At 42.8% G+C, this 19,557-nt stretch overlaps 2 protein-coding genes across 6 annotated transcripts in view; one reads left to right on the top strand and one right to left on the bottom strand.

Moving 5' to 3' along the window:
* Window positions 1-19,557, top strand: part of rpusd1 (RNA pseudouridine synthase domain containing 1) — a 426,852-nt gene that overhangs the window by 86,171 nt on the left and 321,124 nt on the right. The gene's annotated exons all lie outside the window — the stretch shown is intronic.
* The window catches only part of epn2 (epsin 2), a 39,104-nt gene that overhangs the window by 4,458 nt on the left and 15,089 nt on the right, over window positions 1-19,557 (bottom strand). For 2 of the 5 annotated variants that reach the window (XM_084072421.1, XM_084072422.1), the window contains 7 exons: window positions 9,792-9,904; window positions 8,998-9,198; window positions 8,543-8,647; window positions 7,734-7,860; window positions 6,355-6,507; window positions 5,436-5,528; window positions 930-1,139 (listed from right to left, as the gene is read on the bottom strand). In XM_084072421.1, coding sequence (XP_083928547.1) covers window positions 930-1,139; window positions 5,436-5,528; window positions 6,355-6,507; window positions 7,734-7,860; window positions 8,543-8,647; window positions 8,998-9,198; window positions 9,792-9,904 — 1,002 coding nt within the window. The remainder of the gene's footprint in view (window positions 1-929; window positions 1,140-5,435; window positions 5,529-6,354; window positions 6,508-7,733; window positions 7,861-8,542; window positions 8,648-8,997; window positions 9,199-9,791; window positions 9,905-19,557) is intronic. The other 3 variants (XM_084072423.1, XM_084072425.1, XM_084072424.1) reach the window with 3 other exon arrangements.

A 19,557-nucleotide genomic window follows, 5' to 3' on the forward strand; every position in this document is an offset into this window, starting at 1 on the left:
ACACACACACACACACACACACACACACACAAAAAGGCTGCGATAATGGAATGCCCTGGAAACTTAGTTTGGTCTTTTATCTTGCTGATATTAGCCAACAGCGCTAGGTCATCTAGCTACATTATCAAATTGGTAACATTAACAGGAAGGATAACAGGATAGTTAACAATGTGTCCAGACGGGTCACAGACTGTCTGTCTCTGGGTGTTTTCTTTCAGTGCTGTACTGTGACAGACGAACAGATGCCTTTTGTTGACAGTCGAATCATGTATCTCCAAACATGCATCACTCTTTCATTTTGGAATGGGCTCTTAGAGAGAGAGTGTGTGTGCAGTGGTGGAAAAAGTACTTAAATGTTTTACTTAAGTAAAAGTATCAATACTGCAGATGTAGAATGTAGAAGTACTCTGTTACAAGTAAAAGTCCAGAATTCAAAATTTACTTGAGTAAAAGCACAAAAGTATTGGTATCAAAATTAGTACCAAAAGTAAAAGTACTAAAATGTTTGAAAATAGTAGATCTACAAGCTCACAACGCACCGCGACGCATTGCGAGTTTGTAGATCGGCCATTTTCAAACAGCCTAGGTATAAAATAGGGCTAAAGTGGTTAATGTATTTTTGTTATAATGTAATAATTTATATCTGCAAAGTAACTAGTAACTAAAGTTTTCAAATAATTGCAGTGGAGTAAAAGTACAATATTTGCCTCTGAGATGTAGTGGAGTAGAAGTAAAAGTATGGACAATTGGAAATACTCCAGTAGAGTAAAAGTACCTCAAAATTGTACTTAAGTACAGTACGAGTGTGTGTGTGTGTGTGTGTGTGTGTGTGTGTGTGTGTGTGTGTGTGTGTGTGTGTGTGTGTGTGTGTGTGTGTGTGTGTGTGTGTGTGTGTGTGTGTGTGTGTGTGTGTGTTCGCTCCTTCCTACCTGCTGAAGCCAGGAAGGGGTTGACGATGGGTGCGGGCTGCGCTGGCCGGGACACCAGTGAGTCCAGGTTGACCAGGGCGGCGTTGGGGCCCAGGAATGACTCTGGAGTCTTCCTGATGAGGTTGGAGGTGTGGGATAAGGATGTCGGCAGCGGGTCAAACATGTCCAGACTGCTGCTGCTGGCTAGAGAGGACGCTACGCCGCCGTCACCTGACCAACGGAGAGAGATGTACTAGTGTTACAATCATTACAATACATTAACACATTTAGCATTTAAATCAATGTCAACATAAGGAACATCTAAGTACCTCAATTCACTGACCACAAGAAAATGTTCATAGTGGTGATAAAAATGTTCTAGAATATTACTGCATTGAAACCACAGTGAAACTCCCATTATCACTGAATCACCATAGATACAACTTCGGGGAGTTGAGAAAAAAAAGAAGAAAAGAATAAGAAAACAACTGTGGGGGAAAAAAAAACTCAAATGTGTGCCAGGGTATGATAAAAAAAAAATAATAGTACAAATTCTAAACAGTGCAGACAGTGCAGTGCAGACTATTCTAGACTGTATCATCTAGTGCAATGGTTCTCAAACTTTAGAATGTCAAGGTGTCTCCTTAACTCTGACAGTATACAAATGGTACCAAATGGACCCGTTAGGGTCCATTTGGTACCATTTGTATACTGTCAAGAGTTACAGACTTGTAAGGGTCAATTTAGACCCCACTAAAGGAACCCAGAGAGTCCCTGGATTCCACTTTGAGAACCACTGGTCTAGTGGTTCTTAAACCTTTTTAATGTCAAGGACCCCCCATATCTCTGAGACTTGTACACTCTCAGAGTTACAGACGTGTAAGGGTCCATTTGGAACCCCCTCAAGGGATCCCGAGGGTCCCTGGAGTGGAAACCACTTGTCTAAATGTTTTAGATCAATATTTATCACTATTCTCTCCATACAAAGTGCTCTAGGTCAGTCAGTATCAGTGGACTCCCGTAAAGCACACAGCATTGGGGGCATGCTGATGTCACATACAGATTGGCTTATAATTTGATGCAATAAAATGATGAGTAGATGTCATTATGTGAAGAGCTGAGAGACAGACAGCCTGGCTCCTTGTTTCCATGGCACAGCTGCAGACACATCAATAATTGCAAACCAAACACACGCACACATGTACACACACACACACACACACACAAGCCCCCAAAGGATCTATTAAAGAGAGCCCATTTAAATTCATCGCACATGAGGGTCACAGTTAAGTAAGGACTATGTTCAATCTGAATGTTGACGCTCTGACGCTGGACAGCCCTCGCATTAGTTATACCATGGCCACAAAAAGTACTTGTTTGTGATTGGCTGGCAGTTGACCGTTAAAATCGAATACTGGGACACATCAAACATAGTCCCGTCAACAGTTTAATCACCATTCTAAATCAATGAAACTGCATGTAATCAAAACAGTAATCAACAGACTGTCGCGGATGTTTGTTGGGCTAGAAAGTCATTGCCAAGACAACACAGCTTTTGTTTGCTGTTTTTCTCAATTATGACGGTTCAAAAATATGAACACAGCCTCTCTTTTTTTCCTTTGGAAAGTGTCAAGGGTATAAGTGTGATAATGTGCTCCAACTAAGGTGTCATGATGTAGGAAGACAATGGACTTGACAGAGAGAACTCTACTGCCAGAGAGAACTCTACTGTGCACACCTCGTTGTGCATTATTGCTTACTACATACTGTAAAACCATTTGCCTCATATTTATCTGATAAGTAAAGTGTGAAATCAGCACCGGCCTCTGGACAAACGGTAATCCATTTTAGATGAGTGGTGGCTGGTGAGATTGTCCGTTTTAAATAATATCCTGATGACGTTTTTTTTTACTTGTACAAGTGAATTATACATAATTTATCTTCTATTTTGCCAACTCTACCCGATCTCTCCCCTGATTAGAGGCCATCTGTCTTAGATGAACAGTAAAATGAACTGTTATTAGGACTGAGGAAATGAGGCAATTGCTCCCTTGCTGTCTAGCAATGAACAAGAATAGAAAGGACAAAGTATGAAGTACCACTATGCAGCCAGGGGCATGGTGTTTGTACACTCTCAAGAAAATGAATAAATCAACACTGAGGATTTTACAGACAGACAGACACACTGTGTGTGTGTGTGTGTGTGTGTGTGTGTGTGTGTGTGTGTGTGTGTGTGTGTGTGTGTGTGTGTGTGTGTGTATATAGAGCTAGGTTTATGATGAGTTTATACAGTCATATAGCAGATCATAACCATAGAGCTAAGTTGCATTGCCACAACTAGTGTTAATTTAGAATTTATTTTACACTAAAGGACAAGTCAGCTCTCCCTTTCCTCACCCCCTCTACTCGTCTTTGACCATATCAGAGAAATGTTTATGTGAGGTAGAGAACGAGTACACCACCACCCTGACCCTCCCTCAGCCAAGCACTGGAGAAAAGCATTCAACAAATACACACACACACACACACACGCCGTTTCTAGAAACCATCTATATTCACACGCATAAACCAGGGCAGTGTTCCAAACGGGTGGAGTGTGGCCTCTCTGAAGAGATTCCATTGGTTCCACAGAAAGCAGGCACGGTCAATATAGCATTTGGATAATGGATTTGAAGGAGCTTTCATGAACCGGTCAACCCAGGTCAGGTGTTAATGCGTGAAGCAACATCAGTGGCATGAAGCTGGAATACACAGATGACACCACAGTAACACAAGGACGAGACTAGGGCAAAAACACGTAGCAATTGAATTGAGTGTGTGAAGATAATGCCAGTTTAATTATATTTTCAAAAGGAGAGCATGCAAAGTTGAGTTCAACCAAGCAGTAGCACTCCTTCTGTCTTTTCAGTGTATTTTGCCAAAGTCTGGTGGTGACATGACTACATAGACAAGACAGTGTGTGTTTATGCCAGTCCTGCAAAACCTCTTATATTATCTTGAATAAAGTGCTAGAGTTTCTAATGTGCTGTCCTTCAATCTTGTGAAAGGAAAATGTAAACCGAAACAAGCAAACATTTAGAACTTTCCCCCAGTGTAAAAAAACTAAATTCTAAGAAAGGAGATCCAAAATGAGACGTCCAAGGCACTATGGCCTGTTAATTTAAATTAAACAGGCAGTGTGTACAAATTTAACCAAATGGACCCATGACTTTAATGAACACTCAGGATTTTCCAGTGTAGTTTGAGAGCAATTAAACTTTCATATTTATCGTTAGCGTAATTTATTGGTTGGGCAGTTTGACACACAGGAGCAGAATGTGAACAACTGGCGCTAAACGGTGGGGGGACTTGACGTATCACAGCACAGTTGGTGCTCTGTGAAATCCCCCCGTTACCAGTAACTCATTAAGCCATTTTCTGATTTAATGTCTTTGAGGTGGAAACCCAGCACATGGAAACAGGCGAAATGTGATTTAAACGTCAATTGTATCTTCATAAATACTATTAATGAGTATTTGTGAATTGTGAGCTCGAAAATCGGCTATGAGACATTTGATTAAAGCTTGCGCTCATCTCACGGACATCATGGTGCCGAGTAATTCGACTAAATCATTTGACTGCACCAGTTTACCACCCTCAAACTAGAGCCATCAGTCTCCAGAATGTAACAAGTATTTTGTTTAGAAACTGGAGGGACAAATAAGAACCCCTTGTTTGGCAGTAGACAAACATGCATGTTCGAATTGTCAATGGTCTGTCGCGTGTAACTTGTGCAGCTGACATGCTTGTCCTAATTTCCAGCAATGTTAATGTCAAATAAAATTAATAAAAAAGTATTTTGTTTAGAATGCAAAGGTTATTCTTTATTTAACCAGGAGAAAAATCTCTTTTCCAAGGGATACTTGGGTCACAGGTCAAAACATGGCACCTTGCCTTCCTTCATCAGGGATCCCTGATAATACATGGTAAATGGACTGCATTTGTATAACGTAGAGTGCTTTGGACTTGTCATTTTTGGATCTCCATTTTCCAATTTGATACCTATATCTAGAGAGCAGCGGTCCCATTTCACAATGGGGACCCACCGCAGCGCTCCTTTCTTTCCTTGTATCTTTGTTTCTATTCTATTCTATTCCACTCCAACTGTAAACATTGTGGTCATATACAGAGGTTTGTGCAGGATGGCAGACACACACACACACACACACACAGACTCCATGAGGTGTCATTAGATGCAGTGGTTCTCAAACTTTTCCATGTCGAGGACCCCCAAATTGATATGTATTTGGCCACGGACCCCCATCTGAAAATATTTTGTGAGAAAATTTGAGTAACATTATTTTTTTTAATCATTCAAAAGAATGTATAGCCAAAGTATAAAATATGGATAACGTGGCAAAAATGATTGTGATGCTATATAAACTAATTTAGCTGGCGACCCCCTGGAACCCCCGCAAGGACTCCTGGGGGTCCCCGGACCCCACTTTGAGAAGCACTACATTAGAGGCACAAGGACAGGGTGAGTACCAGTGGGGACAGAGGAGGAGGAACGCAGGCTGTCAAACTCTGAGAAGTCCTCTTTAGACGTACCGTTGGACGTACTGAACAGGTCAAAGCTACCTGGAAGGGGACCACAAGACACACACACCACCGATGCACACAGGGATGGACACACACGCACGCACACACACAGCAGATGGATAGGGAGGAACAAAACAAAGAGATGACAATGGATGAGAATGGGAACTTTGGTAAAATGGGGAACACAACAGACATCTGAACGCAAGCTTTGAATTTCTCCACTCTCATGTGTACTGTGAAGCCTGATATAATAAACTTAGTTGGATGACGGTGTCCCTCAACAAAAATAGCTAGATCTACGAGCTCACAAGCTTGCAGATTAGCCATTATAGCTAGTTTGGCACCATCGTACAATAGAGCGTAAATCAGAGTTAACCCATTAAGACCTGAAGCCGATTCTACAAATGTCTTCTAAAATCCCAACAGTATTCTGAAAAAACGTATGTTTCTATATCAGTGGTTCTCAAACCTTTTCATGTCAAGGACCCCCAACATTAAATGTATTTGGCTGCGGACCCCCATCTCAAAATATTTTGTTCCAGGGACCCCCAGAAGCAAAGATTTGTTAAAAATGTTCGCATTAAAACAATATATATATATATTCAAAGGTTTGCACACAGTTTCACGATTTAAAAAAAAATAGCAGATCTACAAGCTCGTAGCGCGGCACTCGGTGCCGCGCTATGAGCTTGTAGATCTGCTATTTTTGAATAGCCAAAGTGTAAAATAATGCTTTTTTAGCTCAAATCTAAAAATGACAGATGCTTCTCCAGGTCTTAATGGGTTAAGTCTGTTGTAAAACTAACTGTGCATATTTTATTTAGTGTGTTCTTGTGTTTGGTCGTCTATCTATCTATGTGTTCACCTGCGTTGGAGGTCTTGGGGCGGGCGGCTGCGGCGCTGCCCCAGGGGTCAGCGGCAGGAGCAGCGTTTGTTGACCAGGGATCAGTGCTCTTCACAGGGGGAACAGAGGCAGTTCCCCATGGGTCCACTGGAGTGGCTGGCTTAGGAGAAGAGCCTGGAGGAGAGGAAGAGACAGAGAGAGAGAGAGCAATAGAGAGAGAGGGAGGGGATACAGGAGGTTGAGAGAGGAGGTGGAAGAGAGAAGAGAAAGAATCAAGTCTTCAGCCCAATTAGAACGTGTCTGATTTCCAGTATAACATTTTTTTTAAATATATAAAACAGCATGCACAAGAAACGTGACCCTCTTCTAGGGGCTCAGCTAAGCCACATGGTAAAAACACACTAATGTTGATGCAGGTATTGCCTAATATGACAACAGGGTATATTGTGTATCATGTATTTTTGTGAATAAACTATGGAGGTTATAACTCTCAATGCTCCATCTTCAGTCCTCCTCAAACACACCTCCTCTCTCTTTTTGTCAAACCTCTTCCATAGTACAACATACAAATATCTTCTCTCTTCCCTCTCTCTCCATTGCTCTCCATCCGTCTTCATATCCATGTCTCAGGTTCCCTTTTTCTTTTTTTTGACAAATATCTTTTCATTTTTGTCCCCCTCCAAATGTATTCGTTATGCCAATTCCCTATGTATTATACCGTAGTCCCTTGTCACTGCTACTCCACTAATACTACAGCTGGTCCAAGGGAGAACACGGACATGTCGCCTCCAATACACGTGACATCTAAGCCACTTCTTTTCCCCTGACAGTGAGGAGGATGTAATGCGCACAGCACAGTAGTACACGCTATTCCACACCCCAATGAACAGGAGCCCAGACCAACCTGTAGGAGTCACTAGTACAGCCATACAGATCACTCTGCCTGGCGAACCCTCGCCCAAAACACAGCCATTTGTCTTTGTTGGACCGCCCCGGGCCGAGTTAGGAGGCACCATGTTTCAAACCCCTATTCTCCACGACGGTGGCCAGGAACTTTACCCACTGTGCCACCTGAGAGCCCTCCATCCAGCTTCATGCCCATTTATCCATTCCCCTTTTTTCTGTTTTTCCTCTCTCCTTAACCCCCCCTCCCCCTCCCTAGCTCTTTGCTCGGTAATGCTGCTGGACCAGAGAGGCAGCATTCCTATTAAACAAAGACTCCCAGTACTCTGCAGGTGGAGTCCACACAGGCACACACACACACACACAGACTACAGAAAGATTCCGCCTGCATGCACACAAACTAACAGTTAAGGCTACCACTTCAAGACACGGTGTGTGTGTGTGTGTGTGTGTGTGTGTGTGTGTGTGTGTGTGTGTGTGTGTGTGTGTGTGTGTACCGTAGGACTGCCAGGGGTCTGCTGGCGGGGCAGCAGAAGCCCCAGCTCCCCAGGGGTCAGCCCGTGCAGAATTCCCAGATTTCGCCCCCTCTGGAGCGTCCATTAGATCCATGAGAGACGACTGGGGCTGAAATAAAGAAAGACTGAATTATTGCCCTTTTCGATGTGCTAGTTATATTGTATTGGTCAAAATATTATTTTATTCACTAAAATAGGTTCCATATTGTAGCGTTAAAGTCTGGTAAGACAGCTATTAAATCAAGGCTGTAAGCCAGCCAGCCATGGATAGGCTAAGGCGGTGTAATGATGGGTGAACTAGGCTGTCTGTTGACAGCTAGAGGCCTTGTTCGCTGCAGAGGGGACATACAGAGAGTCAGACAGAGCATGGGAATGAGGAGAGACGGCACTATTTCAGGAACACTCTGTCCATAAATGAACAACTGACTCGCTCGAGGATTTTCGAGTGCATGTGTGTGTGTGTGTGCGTATCGACGCGCACATGCACATTAAGTTCTTGCTTTACGTAGGATGTGTACATGCAGAAATATGCGTCGTCTGTGCATGTACCGAAATATGGATTGTATGTGCATGATTTCAGCCTACGGTATGCGAGTGCACAGGTACGTATGTCTTGCAGCATGTGTGTGTGTGTGTGTGTGTGTGTGTGTGTGTGTGGGCAGACACTTTCATATGTGCGTAGTCAGTGCTGGCGACGCGTTTGGGCCGTTGTGTGCGCAGGCGTGCACACACGTAGACGGTGCACAGTCAGCGCATGCTGTCACAGTGTGTGTGTTTGTGTGTGTGTTCACCTCTTTCTTCTTCTTGGCAAGTTTCCCTGAACTCGATCCCCCCTTCTTGCTCTCCTCCAGAGCCATCTGTAGTCTCAGGTCATCTCCTCTACGCATACGGTCCTCCTGAAACGCATAATGTTTATCACAGTTAACCACTTCAACCCTCTACACTTAATAGTAGTAAACCTGACCCTGAGTTGGCCCTGTACTTGGTCCGGTCTTTTTTCTTTCCCTCCACACCAAATCACTTCGCCGGAAGTGGCCGATCTAGGATCTACAAGCTCACAATGCGTTGTGAGCTTGTAGAAAGATCTGATACAGTACACCAAAATAAGTTTAAATACAGATAACCTTGTGCCCATGCCCTAATCACCCTGGCCTGCAATGCAGCAGTTATCTTTATAATTTCTCAAATGATACATTCATGTGTTTGCTGTTGAAAAAGACATCAAGCCATAGGCCATTTTTAGCACCATAGTAGTCGGTGCATAGTAGTCGGTCGTCTGTCGGTGTCGGCTCTCGGGTGCATTCTGCAACTTTTTTTCACACTTTCCAACCGACTGATCCCCCGACCTCATTCGACTGCCAGTCTGTGGATATCTGTAGTAGTCTGTTTGGTAGTAGTCTGTTTGGTGGAGAGCTACCTTAACAGGCGTATCCGCGTCTCTCCAGCTCTTTAGTAAACATAAAATGCATTTTCAGGTTGGGATAACAATATGATCCAATCAGGAGAGAGAGAGAACTCATACAGGATAAACAAGTGAAATTGGAAGTGATGAAACAAAATATTTGAATTGGAACACTATAAAGCTTTGTTTTCAGTGCACCTAACATGGTTAAAATTGAGTTTTTACGATAGGTGTATATATAGCATGTCTGATCAATAGATAGCATATAATAAAATATTTTAATTTAAAATCATTTTTAATTTACCGGCACAGAAGCTGACAGACCTAAGCGTTTCGGCACCTCAGGCCTTCATCATGTGTCACTTAAGATTTCTTTTGCTATTCAAAAATATCAGATATACAAGCTCGTAGCGCGGCACCGAGTGCCGCGCTACGAGCTTGTATATCTGATATTTTTGAAAAATCGTGAAAAAATATTTTTTTGATTTTTTTTCAAAAAACTGTTAGGATTTAGAAAATTCTTAGAAGCGGCCTCAGGTCTTAAAGGGTTAAAAAAAGTGTAATTATCCCATGCGGTCAAGATCTGTGTTCTTATGCTCCACCATGTTAGTGTATTTCAGTGTGTGTGCGCGTAGTACCTGCTCTGCAGCCTCTCTGCTCATGGCCAGGGCCAGTTGAAGTTGTAACTCCTCCTCTCCGCTGGTCTGGGGTCTGGCCTGCTCCAACTCTGACCCAGCATTGGGAGACGTGGCTGAAACGCATAGATAATTAACATTTGTTTAATCTAGCACTTCTTTTATTTTTTTTCTTAATAAAGTTGGTTCCTTTTCTTTTATGTAAAGCGACTTAGAAAAGTGCTATATAAATCTGAGCTATTATTATTATTATTATTAGGGATGTGCATGACAGATAAATGTATGAATATTCTACTCTAAATGCTCAATATTCTTCTTTTCTTTTTTTTATGATTTGGGAGGGACAGCATGTATAAATGAACAATACATATAAAGTACTGTAAATATTTAGCAAGAGATGCTCATTTTCATCCATTTTGAAGAACACAAAAGTCTGTTATTCATTTAAATGGAATGGATTATTAAAATGAAAGGGTACTGCACACAAACAGGCACTTCAGCTAATCCTTCAGAACATTAATGGACTCAGCCGACTGACAATATATCTTTAAAGTCTTAGCGATTTTTTGTATTTTGTTGTATAATCAACTAAACACTTAAGCCCCATTTTATACTTTGTCATACAACGGTGTCACACAAAAATAGCGAGCTTGTAGATTAGCTATTTTCTATATTTGAAAATGGATTTGAATGAAAATCTATATATTTTGTATAATCTATTCATTAGTTAGATTAACTATTGCACCCCTAGAAGAATACGCTGTAAAATCATTTGTTGTGTTAACCCATTAAGACCTGGAACTGTGTCATTTTTAGATTTGAGCTAAAACGCATTATTTTACACTTTGGGCTATTCAAAAATAGCAGATATACAACCTCATAGCGCGGCACCGAGTGCCGCGCTATGAGGTTGTAGATCTGCTATTTTTGAAAAATCGTGAAAATGTGTGCAAAACTTTGAATATATATATATTTTAAAGCGAACATTTTTAACTCAAATCTTTGCTTCTGGGGGTCCCTGGAACAATAATATTTTGATGGGGGTCGGCGGCCAAATACATAGCATTTTGGGGGTCCTTGACATGAAAAAGATTGAGCACCACTGATATAGCAACATACGTTTTTCAGAATACTGTTGAGATTTAGGAGACATGTAGAATCAGCTTCAGGTCTCAATGGGTTAATGTAACTCTGCGAGTGTAATGTTGGCTACATCTGTCCGCTGTCAGAGTTACAAATAGATAAATGAACAGTGAAGAGTTTAGAGTGTGTAATGAAGATGATGGTAATCTGAGCTGTATCACATATGGTCAGTTTGAACCATTAAGACGAGCCCGGCGACCCCGAGGATGGCTGTGAAGATTAGAGGACAACCATCTGCGGCCTTATTACCACAACCCTATGGCTCCTAGCATAATACAGCGTGTGTGTGTGTGTGTGTGCATGAAATAGTGTAAAACACATTTGTACTGATGTTTGAACACAGCATGAGCGTGTGTGTGTGTGTGTGTGTGTGTGTGTGTGTGTGTGTGTGTGTGTGTGTGTGTTTATAGGCCTTTGGCTGAGCCTGATGAGAACATTTCCCTCAAGCCTATTGGATTAGATTGGTCTATGTAGAAGCGCAGAGATACACTACACACGCACCATGTGGTCTTAGGGAAGGAATGAGCGGATGGGTTTTATGAGTCCGTTACAAAGGCTGACCCAGAGCTCAGGTGTACAGACCGCTATGCTATGACTGTGACCAAGTGTGTGTGTGTGTGTGTGCGTGTGCGTGTGCGTGTGTGTGTGTGTGCGTGTTTAAACAGTGACTGTGGTTTCCATGGGAACCAAGTGGATGGCGAGTCATAACACCATGTCCCCCATTATCCTCCAGCCAACCTCTGTCTCACCCTCTTTTTGTAGTTCTTTTCATTTCTTGGCGATACGTATTCATTTACATAGACGAGAATGAGAGGGTGGGTTTCCACCGTGGCTCAGCTGATCAGGGGTCAGGGGTCAGGGTGAGGTAGCTGTTTGTTGCAGTGAGCTTTAAGGCCGTATCATATTTTGTTTGGTGTGGTTCTGTCACAGTGCTTATGGCATGGGTCCTGTGGGGGCACGCCATCCAGAACAGTGGGTGTGTGTGTGTGTGTGTGTGTGTGTGTGTGTGTGTGTGTGTGTGTGTGTGTGTGTGTGTGTGTGTGTGTGTGTGTGTGTGTGTGTGTGTGTGTGTGTGTGTGTGTGTGTGTGTGACTGGACTGATCAGAGGCAGCTTTCTTGTGCACGCTGCTAGAAGGCCAAATAATTAAATCCGGGAATAGTTTTCACTTAGTGAAAGCAATTTAAATTTTTACTCATTTATTGGGGGAGGAGAGGCATATTTTATTTGCGCATGACTGACTGACTGTATATGATGTCAAATTAACATTTTGAGGCCTGGGCGGCTGGCGTAGCAGTCCAGGCACCTAATAGGCTCAATGTAGCCTGACAGCGCGTCGCGGGTTCGAGTCCTGAGCCCTACCACCTTTGCTGCATGTCACTACCCATTTCCTGTCAGACGACTGTCCTATAAATTAAAGGCATAAAAGCCCAAAGATAAATATTTAAAAAAAACATTTTTTTTTATTTATCTATATGAAACGATAACTTTATTTTGGTTGAGTTATGACCTTTTGCAGGTGAGCTAAGGTGTTTTGCTGTACCACATAGGCTATTTATGTTTCAATTAATGAGCCATAGCAGTTGAGGGAAAACTGTAGCAACAAAGACATTCTCTGCTCAGCCCCGACAGCTTTGTTCCACTTTCACGCGCCATCAAATACAAGCATTCCAAAAAAAACTGTTTCCAACTGTCTACCTTTTCTGTTCTTCAGAACCAACACTTGTCATGACTTGCTCTCAGGGATAAAGACATTCCCAACACACACCAGCAGAGGATTGTAATTGAGGATGTTGACTAGGTTAGGTGGTATATGACTGGGGACTGGGTGGACATGCAGCGTGCTTAGGGCTGTCACGATTACAAATTTAAGTTGACGATTAATTATCACTCAATAGCCGATATGTAAGCTCAAAACGCGTCGCATCGCGACGCGTTTTGAGCTTACATATCGGCTATTTCCACTATTTTTGACATTTTTTGAAAATAAGATTTTTTTTTAACATGGAATTGAAAATGACGATTATGCAAAAAATAATTGCGATTATATAAAATAATTGCGATTAGACGATTATGTAAAAATTGTGACAGGCCTAAACGTGCTTTCATTTTCACACTGACAGATACTGTAGGTACTGTACTGTCCCATCTCTATCCCACTGGCTTACAAAACTCTTTGTCCCAGAGGCTTACAGTGGAACTCACACCACTGTTTCCGATACACAGATATGTCTGTAGCCACAGAACACCCAACACACGGCACAATACTGTATTAAAAGCCCCTTGTAAAGGTCTGTTCAGGCCAGACACGAATGGAATTTTCCATGCGGCGCAATTACACACCAAGTCCATGTAACCGAACGATGCAAATAGACATACTCGCATCAATGAATGATGCAAGTACAGAATTTGCTTCACGTCCGGTGCACACGCCTTAATGCACAGCGGTCCTTTTTATGACTCAGCTGTGGGCCTCATCTGCCCCATTCGTCAAAACATACCATTTATTGGTCACTTATATCTCCTTATAGCCTGGCTAGGGTCTGAACGGCTGGCTATCACTATACCCTCCTCACTCTGCCCTTAAAGGGACGACTTCACCCATTTTCAACATACCTTCATATAATTGGTCCTCACTAACGCTCATGATAAAATGGTACGATTTGTTTTCTACTCTGCGTCTCATAAGAGGGCTGTGGACACTTCAGAAACCCGTCTACCAGTGACATCATCATTAAGATTTTAAATGTTTTATTCTGATTATTATTAACGTGAGAACAATGGCTTCCTCATCGATGATGTCACTGGTAGGCGGGTTTCTGAACTGTCCACAGCCCTCCTCTAGGGCACAGACAGAAAATGGTACCATATTATAATGAGCATTAGTGAGGGCCGATTTATGAAGATAGGTTGAAAATGGGTGAAGTCGTCCTTTAACACTTCACTCTACACCAAATCTCTTTGCCAAAAATATCCAATCTACAAGCTCACGTCGTCGCATTGTGAGCTTGTAGATTGGCTATTTCTGCCTTAAGTTAAAATAGGACAGTATGGCATGAGCCAGAATGGAACGTAATCTCTGTATTTCACTTCTGCAAACGAAATGACTTCTTATTTTAGTCACCAAACCCAATTCTCTATGCCATGATGCAATCCTACTACATATACTGTGAATCTACTGGTATTACTAGTATCGTGATTATTAGTATTATTATTATGGGTAGAAAGTAAGGCTGAGGAAAAAATAAATCAAGACAAATACCTCACAGGGACGAAAATATCCCCAACCAGTCACCACCACGCCACCATTGGAAACACTGGTGGTTAGTTTCACTATTACACAATGCTACTGTTAAAATAGCCGCTGACTTTGAACAACATTGGTGTTTCTTCCTCCAGAAACCTTACCCAAGCAGATGTTTAATACTGATTAAGCAACACGATTTCAAAACACATTAAGCTTGATTCATACCTTGTCACGTGCGAGCTTATAGATCTGCTACTTTTGGTGAGCAACACCATCGTACATCAGAGTATAAATGATGGTCTCTCTTGTTGACTCCTCTCCTCTCCCTAAGACCATAGCTATTCCTCATCCTTGTCTTCTGTCCTGGCCATTATAGCCAGCCCCCGGCCTACCCTACGTTCTGCTCTGTTCTTCTGTCCTGCCCATAGCCAGCCTGCGGCCTACCCTACGTTCTCCTATGTTCTTCTGTCCTGCCTATAGCAAGCCCCCGGCCTACGTTCAGCTATGTTTTTCTGCCCTTTTCCGTTACGGCTATGAATGCCGGACACAGAGGCAAGCCCAAAAATAATACATGCAATAAAAAAGATTGTAGGGCTATTCTAGATACTCAAAGTCGCTTTACAAAACAAAAATGGATGGGTGCTAGACCAGAATGCTACATGTGGTACTGAATATCAAACAGGACGAACACATACGTGCTACCAAGTGTAGAGAAGATAGCAATCAGGAGAATGAGACTAGCCGTCACTGCCATCGCCACCGGGAACTCCCTGCCAGCAAGCTTGTACTGTGGGAACTAACACACGGTCATCAATCAAAAGGACGTCACACACCTACCTACGGTACGTGGATGTGCTAAAGAAAGATGCCGGTGCGGAAAGCACAAATGAGCTGGCCAGATGTATGGAGAATCGAGATGACTGGAGATGCTGATGGAGGGCTCGTCTGAGAACGCCGAAGAGAGAACCCAATAGCTAGCTAGTCTCTCAGCCTTGCCTATCATGTCCTCTTCTCCCTCTCCCCAGCCCCCTTAAACCCTATACCTGGTTGATCAGGGTTCCCCAATACCCAGGGATCTAAACTTGGTCCCCTCCCCTCCTCCATTTCTTTTTTCTCTTCACCAAAAGAAGCTGATCTACAAGCTCACAGGCTTGTACTGTAGATGTGCGTGCCCTAGGGGAAGGGAGCCTGGGGGGACCAGGGGGTAGAAGTGTGTTTGGTTAGCTGGTAGGACATGAACCATTAGCCTGACCACTGGGCTACATTCCATCCTCCCAGTCTTAAATGGACAGAAGAAACAGACCCAGCTCTAGTCCCTGCATTCTACATCAGAGTCATTGTAGCCATAATAAGTCTTAATCCCATTTTGGCCAAATAATAACATAATTGTATAGTGCCTTTCCTACATAACATCTAGCTCAAGGTGTTTTAACCATGTTCAACCTGGCAATGGCATCCCTATTTTGGGCATGTCATTATAGGCGGATAGTTTAAAATGTTTTCAAAATATCTCAAAATATCAAAACATGTGAAAATAGCATATCTACAAGCTTACAGCACATTGCGAGATTAAAGATTGGCCATTTTCACTACTTGACGACATACAGTGACGTATAGGGCTGGAGTGGCAAAAATATATAGATAAATACATACACACAAGTTATTTCTAACAAAGGAAACACTGTCATCCTTGATCCATCTGCAGATCTTTAGTGCAAAGCAAAACACCAAATGTTAGAGAGCTTTCAAACAGCACAACTGCCTGTTAAGAAACAGTACCTAACTGTTCACAAATATACTAGATGCAGAAAAGCAGAATAAATAGCAACACAAAGGCTGAAGGCTGAAACAAACTTGACTCGTATCGTGGGAAGCACACCATATATGGATAATCAGTATTTGCCTGGGACTCACAGGCACAGGAGATGCCTGGATTGCCTGCAACTAAATGAAGCTTAACGTTAGACTCACACACACACACAAACTGAAATCTGTGCAGACACACACACACAAGCATTCAACGAAAAAACTAGGCTTGTACCGCTCTCTGGAATTCCAGGCCCAAATCTGAGAGTCTGAGCTGTGAGAAGTAATCTTGGAAGTTAGAGACATGGCCTAAAGACCGGTGCTGTCATGTGTGGCAGATTTATATGATGATAAAAATGTGGAGGGTTTGCTTTATCCACGGGTGTCGACCTCTAAATACCACCAGTTACAGACACACTCAATTCTCTCTCTTCGTGAAGCACGGGGGAGGGCCGTTTCCAGTCTAGTGAAGTCTGGAGAGCTCTTAAATGAATGCTGTGAAATCTCATTTCTGCATCCATCCAAATAGCCATCCATCATAGTGTCTACTGTCTATGTATCCATCTATCTATCTATCCTCTAATCTCCAGGGGTTTTCCCTGGTTTTAAAGGGAGGGTGAGGTGGTGGTAAAGTGTCACCAGAAAAGCAGAGTGTTACACAGAGATATGAGGCTGAAGATTGAAAGGAGCATGAACGGCCTCGGGGAGCCAGACTGCAGGAGTCTGCACTCTGCAGACAACCGGGGGACTATTTAAGGTGGTGCACACAGGAATCTGGGAGTTTACGACCGAGAGACACTTTAAGGTGGTGCAGAGAGGAATCTGGGAGTTTATCGGCTTGGGTAAGGGTGCTCTGCCTTTTAAAAATGTAGAGCATTCTGCTACATTTCCCTTTCACAATAGCATACTTTTAAATTAGCCTTTAATGTGAGTGGATATGTTGCAGAGTTCTGGTCAGTGTCCACTGTGGATGCAGATTGTGACTGGGCAATATGGCCACTGTACTTTACAGCTGAACATGTCGGGCAGAACCCTTGTCCAAAAGAAAACCATTACTTTTGGAAAAAAGGAAAAAATATCCTGTGTTCCAATTGATTCAATGTAGTTATTTAGTCAAAAGCTGTTCATACTTATCTTTGGTTAAATATTCATAGAATCCATAGACAGACTTAAACAGTTCCAAACTGGTGTCTCTGTTTTGGACATGTTATTATAGGCAAACAATATTAGAATTTGTAAAACCTAGCACGTTTTAAACGGGAGACACTTGTTTCCAATTAAACTTCATTACAGCATTTGTTGATCAGCCCATTGTCTTCTCTGACGCACCTGTCGTTTTGTAGGAGTGCAAAAGTCTTGCTTGTCTAGGTATCTGAGATTTAGAACCACAGGATGACATAAGAGAAAGGCATCGTTAAACTAGACAGGACAAGAACACAGACAAACCGGCTTGTGGTTTTGGCTGGTTAACCTCAGGGCTATAGCCTGAGTGGTTGTGGGTCTCACACACACACACACACACTATGTGCGTGGGGGTGTGGTGAGAGTCACCGTCAGCAGGCCGGTCATTCACACCCAAGCTGAACTATAACAATGCCCGGAAACTTCCGCTGGAATCCCAAAAATCCCTGTGGTAACACCCTCGACGACACGCCAGTCTCGCTCCGATTGGCCAGCCTGCCCTTCCCCTCCCTCAACTGATGAGTCAGCGGTTACAACTTCCTCCTCTATACCCCCCCCCCCCACACACACACACACACAGCACATTAAACTAAACTAAGCCATACTGCACAGTAAAATCCTCAGTGTACATTGAACTCTGAGAGTTAACATATGTAACCAAATGGACCCTTGCAATTTGTACATTCTCTGAGTTACAGTTGGACAAATGAACAATTCCATATCCTAAAAACACATACCAAATGCTTAGCACTCAGTGTCAAGGATCGGGGGTAAGTCCTTACGATATACTAGAGTCATGTCCAGGAAGTACATCCCCCAGCCATGATGTACAAGCACTTTTTTTTTCTTCACAGAACAGAGGCTCGGCCCGACTAATTAGCATAGATTTTGGGCTCTGCCTGGCCCGAGAACGTCGGGTCGGTTCGGGTAGGGTTGGGTTTCGGGCCGAATTTGAGAACTTTAACTTGTACGCTACAGAATCAGGAGATATGCTCCTCCCCTACGGGCCACATGGCCCGGCAAGGCTTACTACATTCTAAAAACACATACATGACAGTGATAGACAATAGACATACGACTACACAGAGTGCCCCTGTGGTGCAGCCAAGGTTAAAGGTCAGGGGTGAATGCGTGTCCCTGTGTGTGAGGTCATAGGAAAGGACAGGGGTGACTCTTTCATGTAAAACCTCTCCTTTCTTCCTCTCCCCTCTTTCTATTCTAATCTAAACATTTTGTTATACAGCTCTCTTCTTCTCATCTCATGCCCTCTTTCTGTTCCATTTCTGTCTTTTATTCTTCAGCAAAATACATTTTCAACAAATGTCAATTGACAAAAATGATCGGAAATTAACTTTAAAGGAGTATTCCGGTCGTTTTAGCTTGTATGTTTGATGTGTCGCTAATCACTCACCAACATACAAAGGAACGTTGAATAATTCCAGATCTGCCCCTGTAGTCCATTCTGCAGACCCCTTGCAGCGGCATAATGGGAGAGTGTGTATGACTGAAAATCGCCTATTTTAACAAATGCAAAGTCTGTTTTTTTTCTCCTAGTACTCATTGTGGAGTCTCATGATACCCAAACAGGCGCTGAATGTCCCCAACGAGCTAACGCTAATGCAGAACGAGATGACGCTGGTTGCTTGTTTCTCCCACAGAACCTGGCGTCTGTGGGAGAAACAAGCTGCCACCGTCATCTCGTTCCTTTGTATGTTGGTGAGTGATTAGCGACACATCAAACATACAAGCTAAAACGACCGGAATTCTCCTTTAAGTGCAGTTTTAAGGGACACAAATTCCAGTTCAACGTTTATCATTTTGGTCGAGCAATACTTGTTGCTCGTGGTCTTAGCGATGAAATTAGACTTTAGTTTAGGGATGGGCGATATGGGCCAAATCAAACATCACAATATGTTTTATTACAATAGCCAGGCTCCTTGTATCTAGTCACAAAATTTATATAATATTGATGTATTGCCCAGACCCTACTTCAGTTGCCATGATTCTGTTTTACGTTTGCACCAGAGAACACAACACTTTATAATAGTAGCCCATGATATGGTCCAAAATAATCCCTCATTGTTCTTGCTAAATTGAAAAAGCTGTTGCAAGACTATGATTTCATATCATATGGAATAAACTCAACTGTCACTGTCTCTTTTGTTTCAAGGAACGATCACACGATGGAACATCACTACAGGCACAGAGTGAGAAAACACCCTGGAAAAACAGCACATCGGGCAAAAAAAGTGAAACTTTAATGCACATCTAAAAACCGCTATGAAGGAGAGGAGCACACCCCAGATGTTCCATACGTTGCTGGCAATGTGTTTGTAGCCAACGTGCCTTGGTGTGATCGCCTCCTAACAGCTCCCTGAAGGTCTCCTGTCAGT

Source organism: Gymnoscopelus microlampas (genome assembly GCF_963454915.1).
Source record: "Gymnoscopelus microlampas genome assembly, chromosome: 11".
Taxonomy (NCBI): domain Eukaryota; kingdom Metazoa; phylum Chordata; class Actinopteri; order Myctophiformes; family Myctophidae; genus Gymnoscopelus; species Gymnoscopelus microlampas.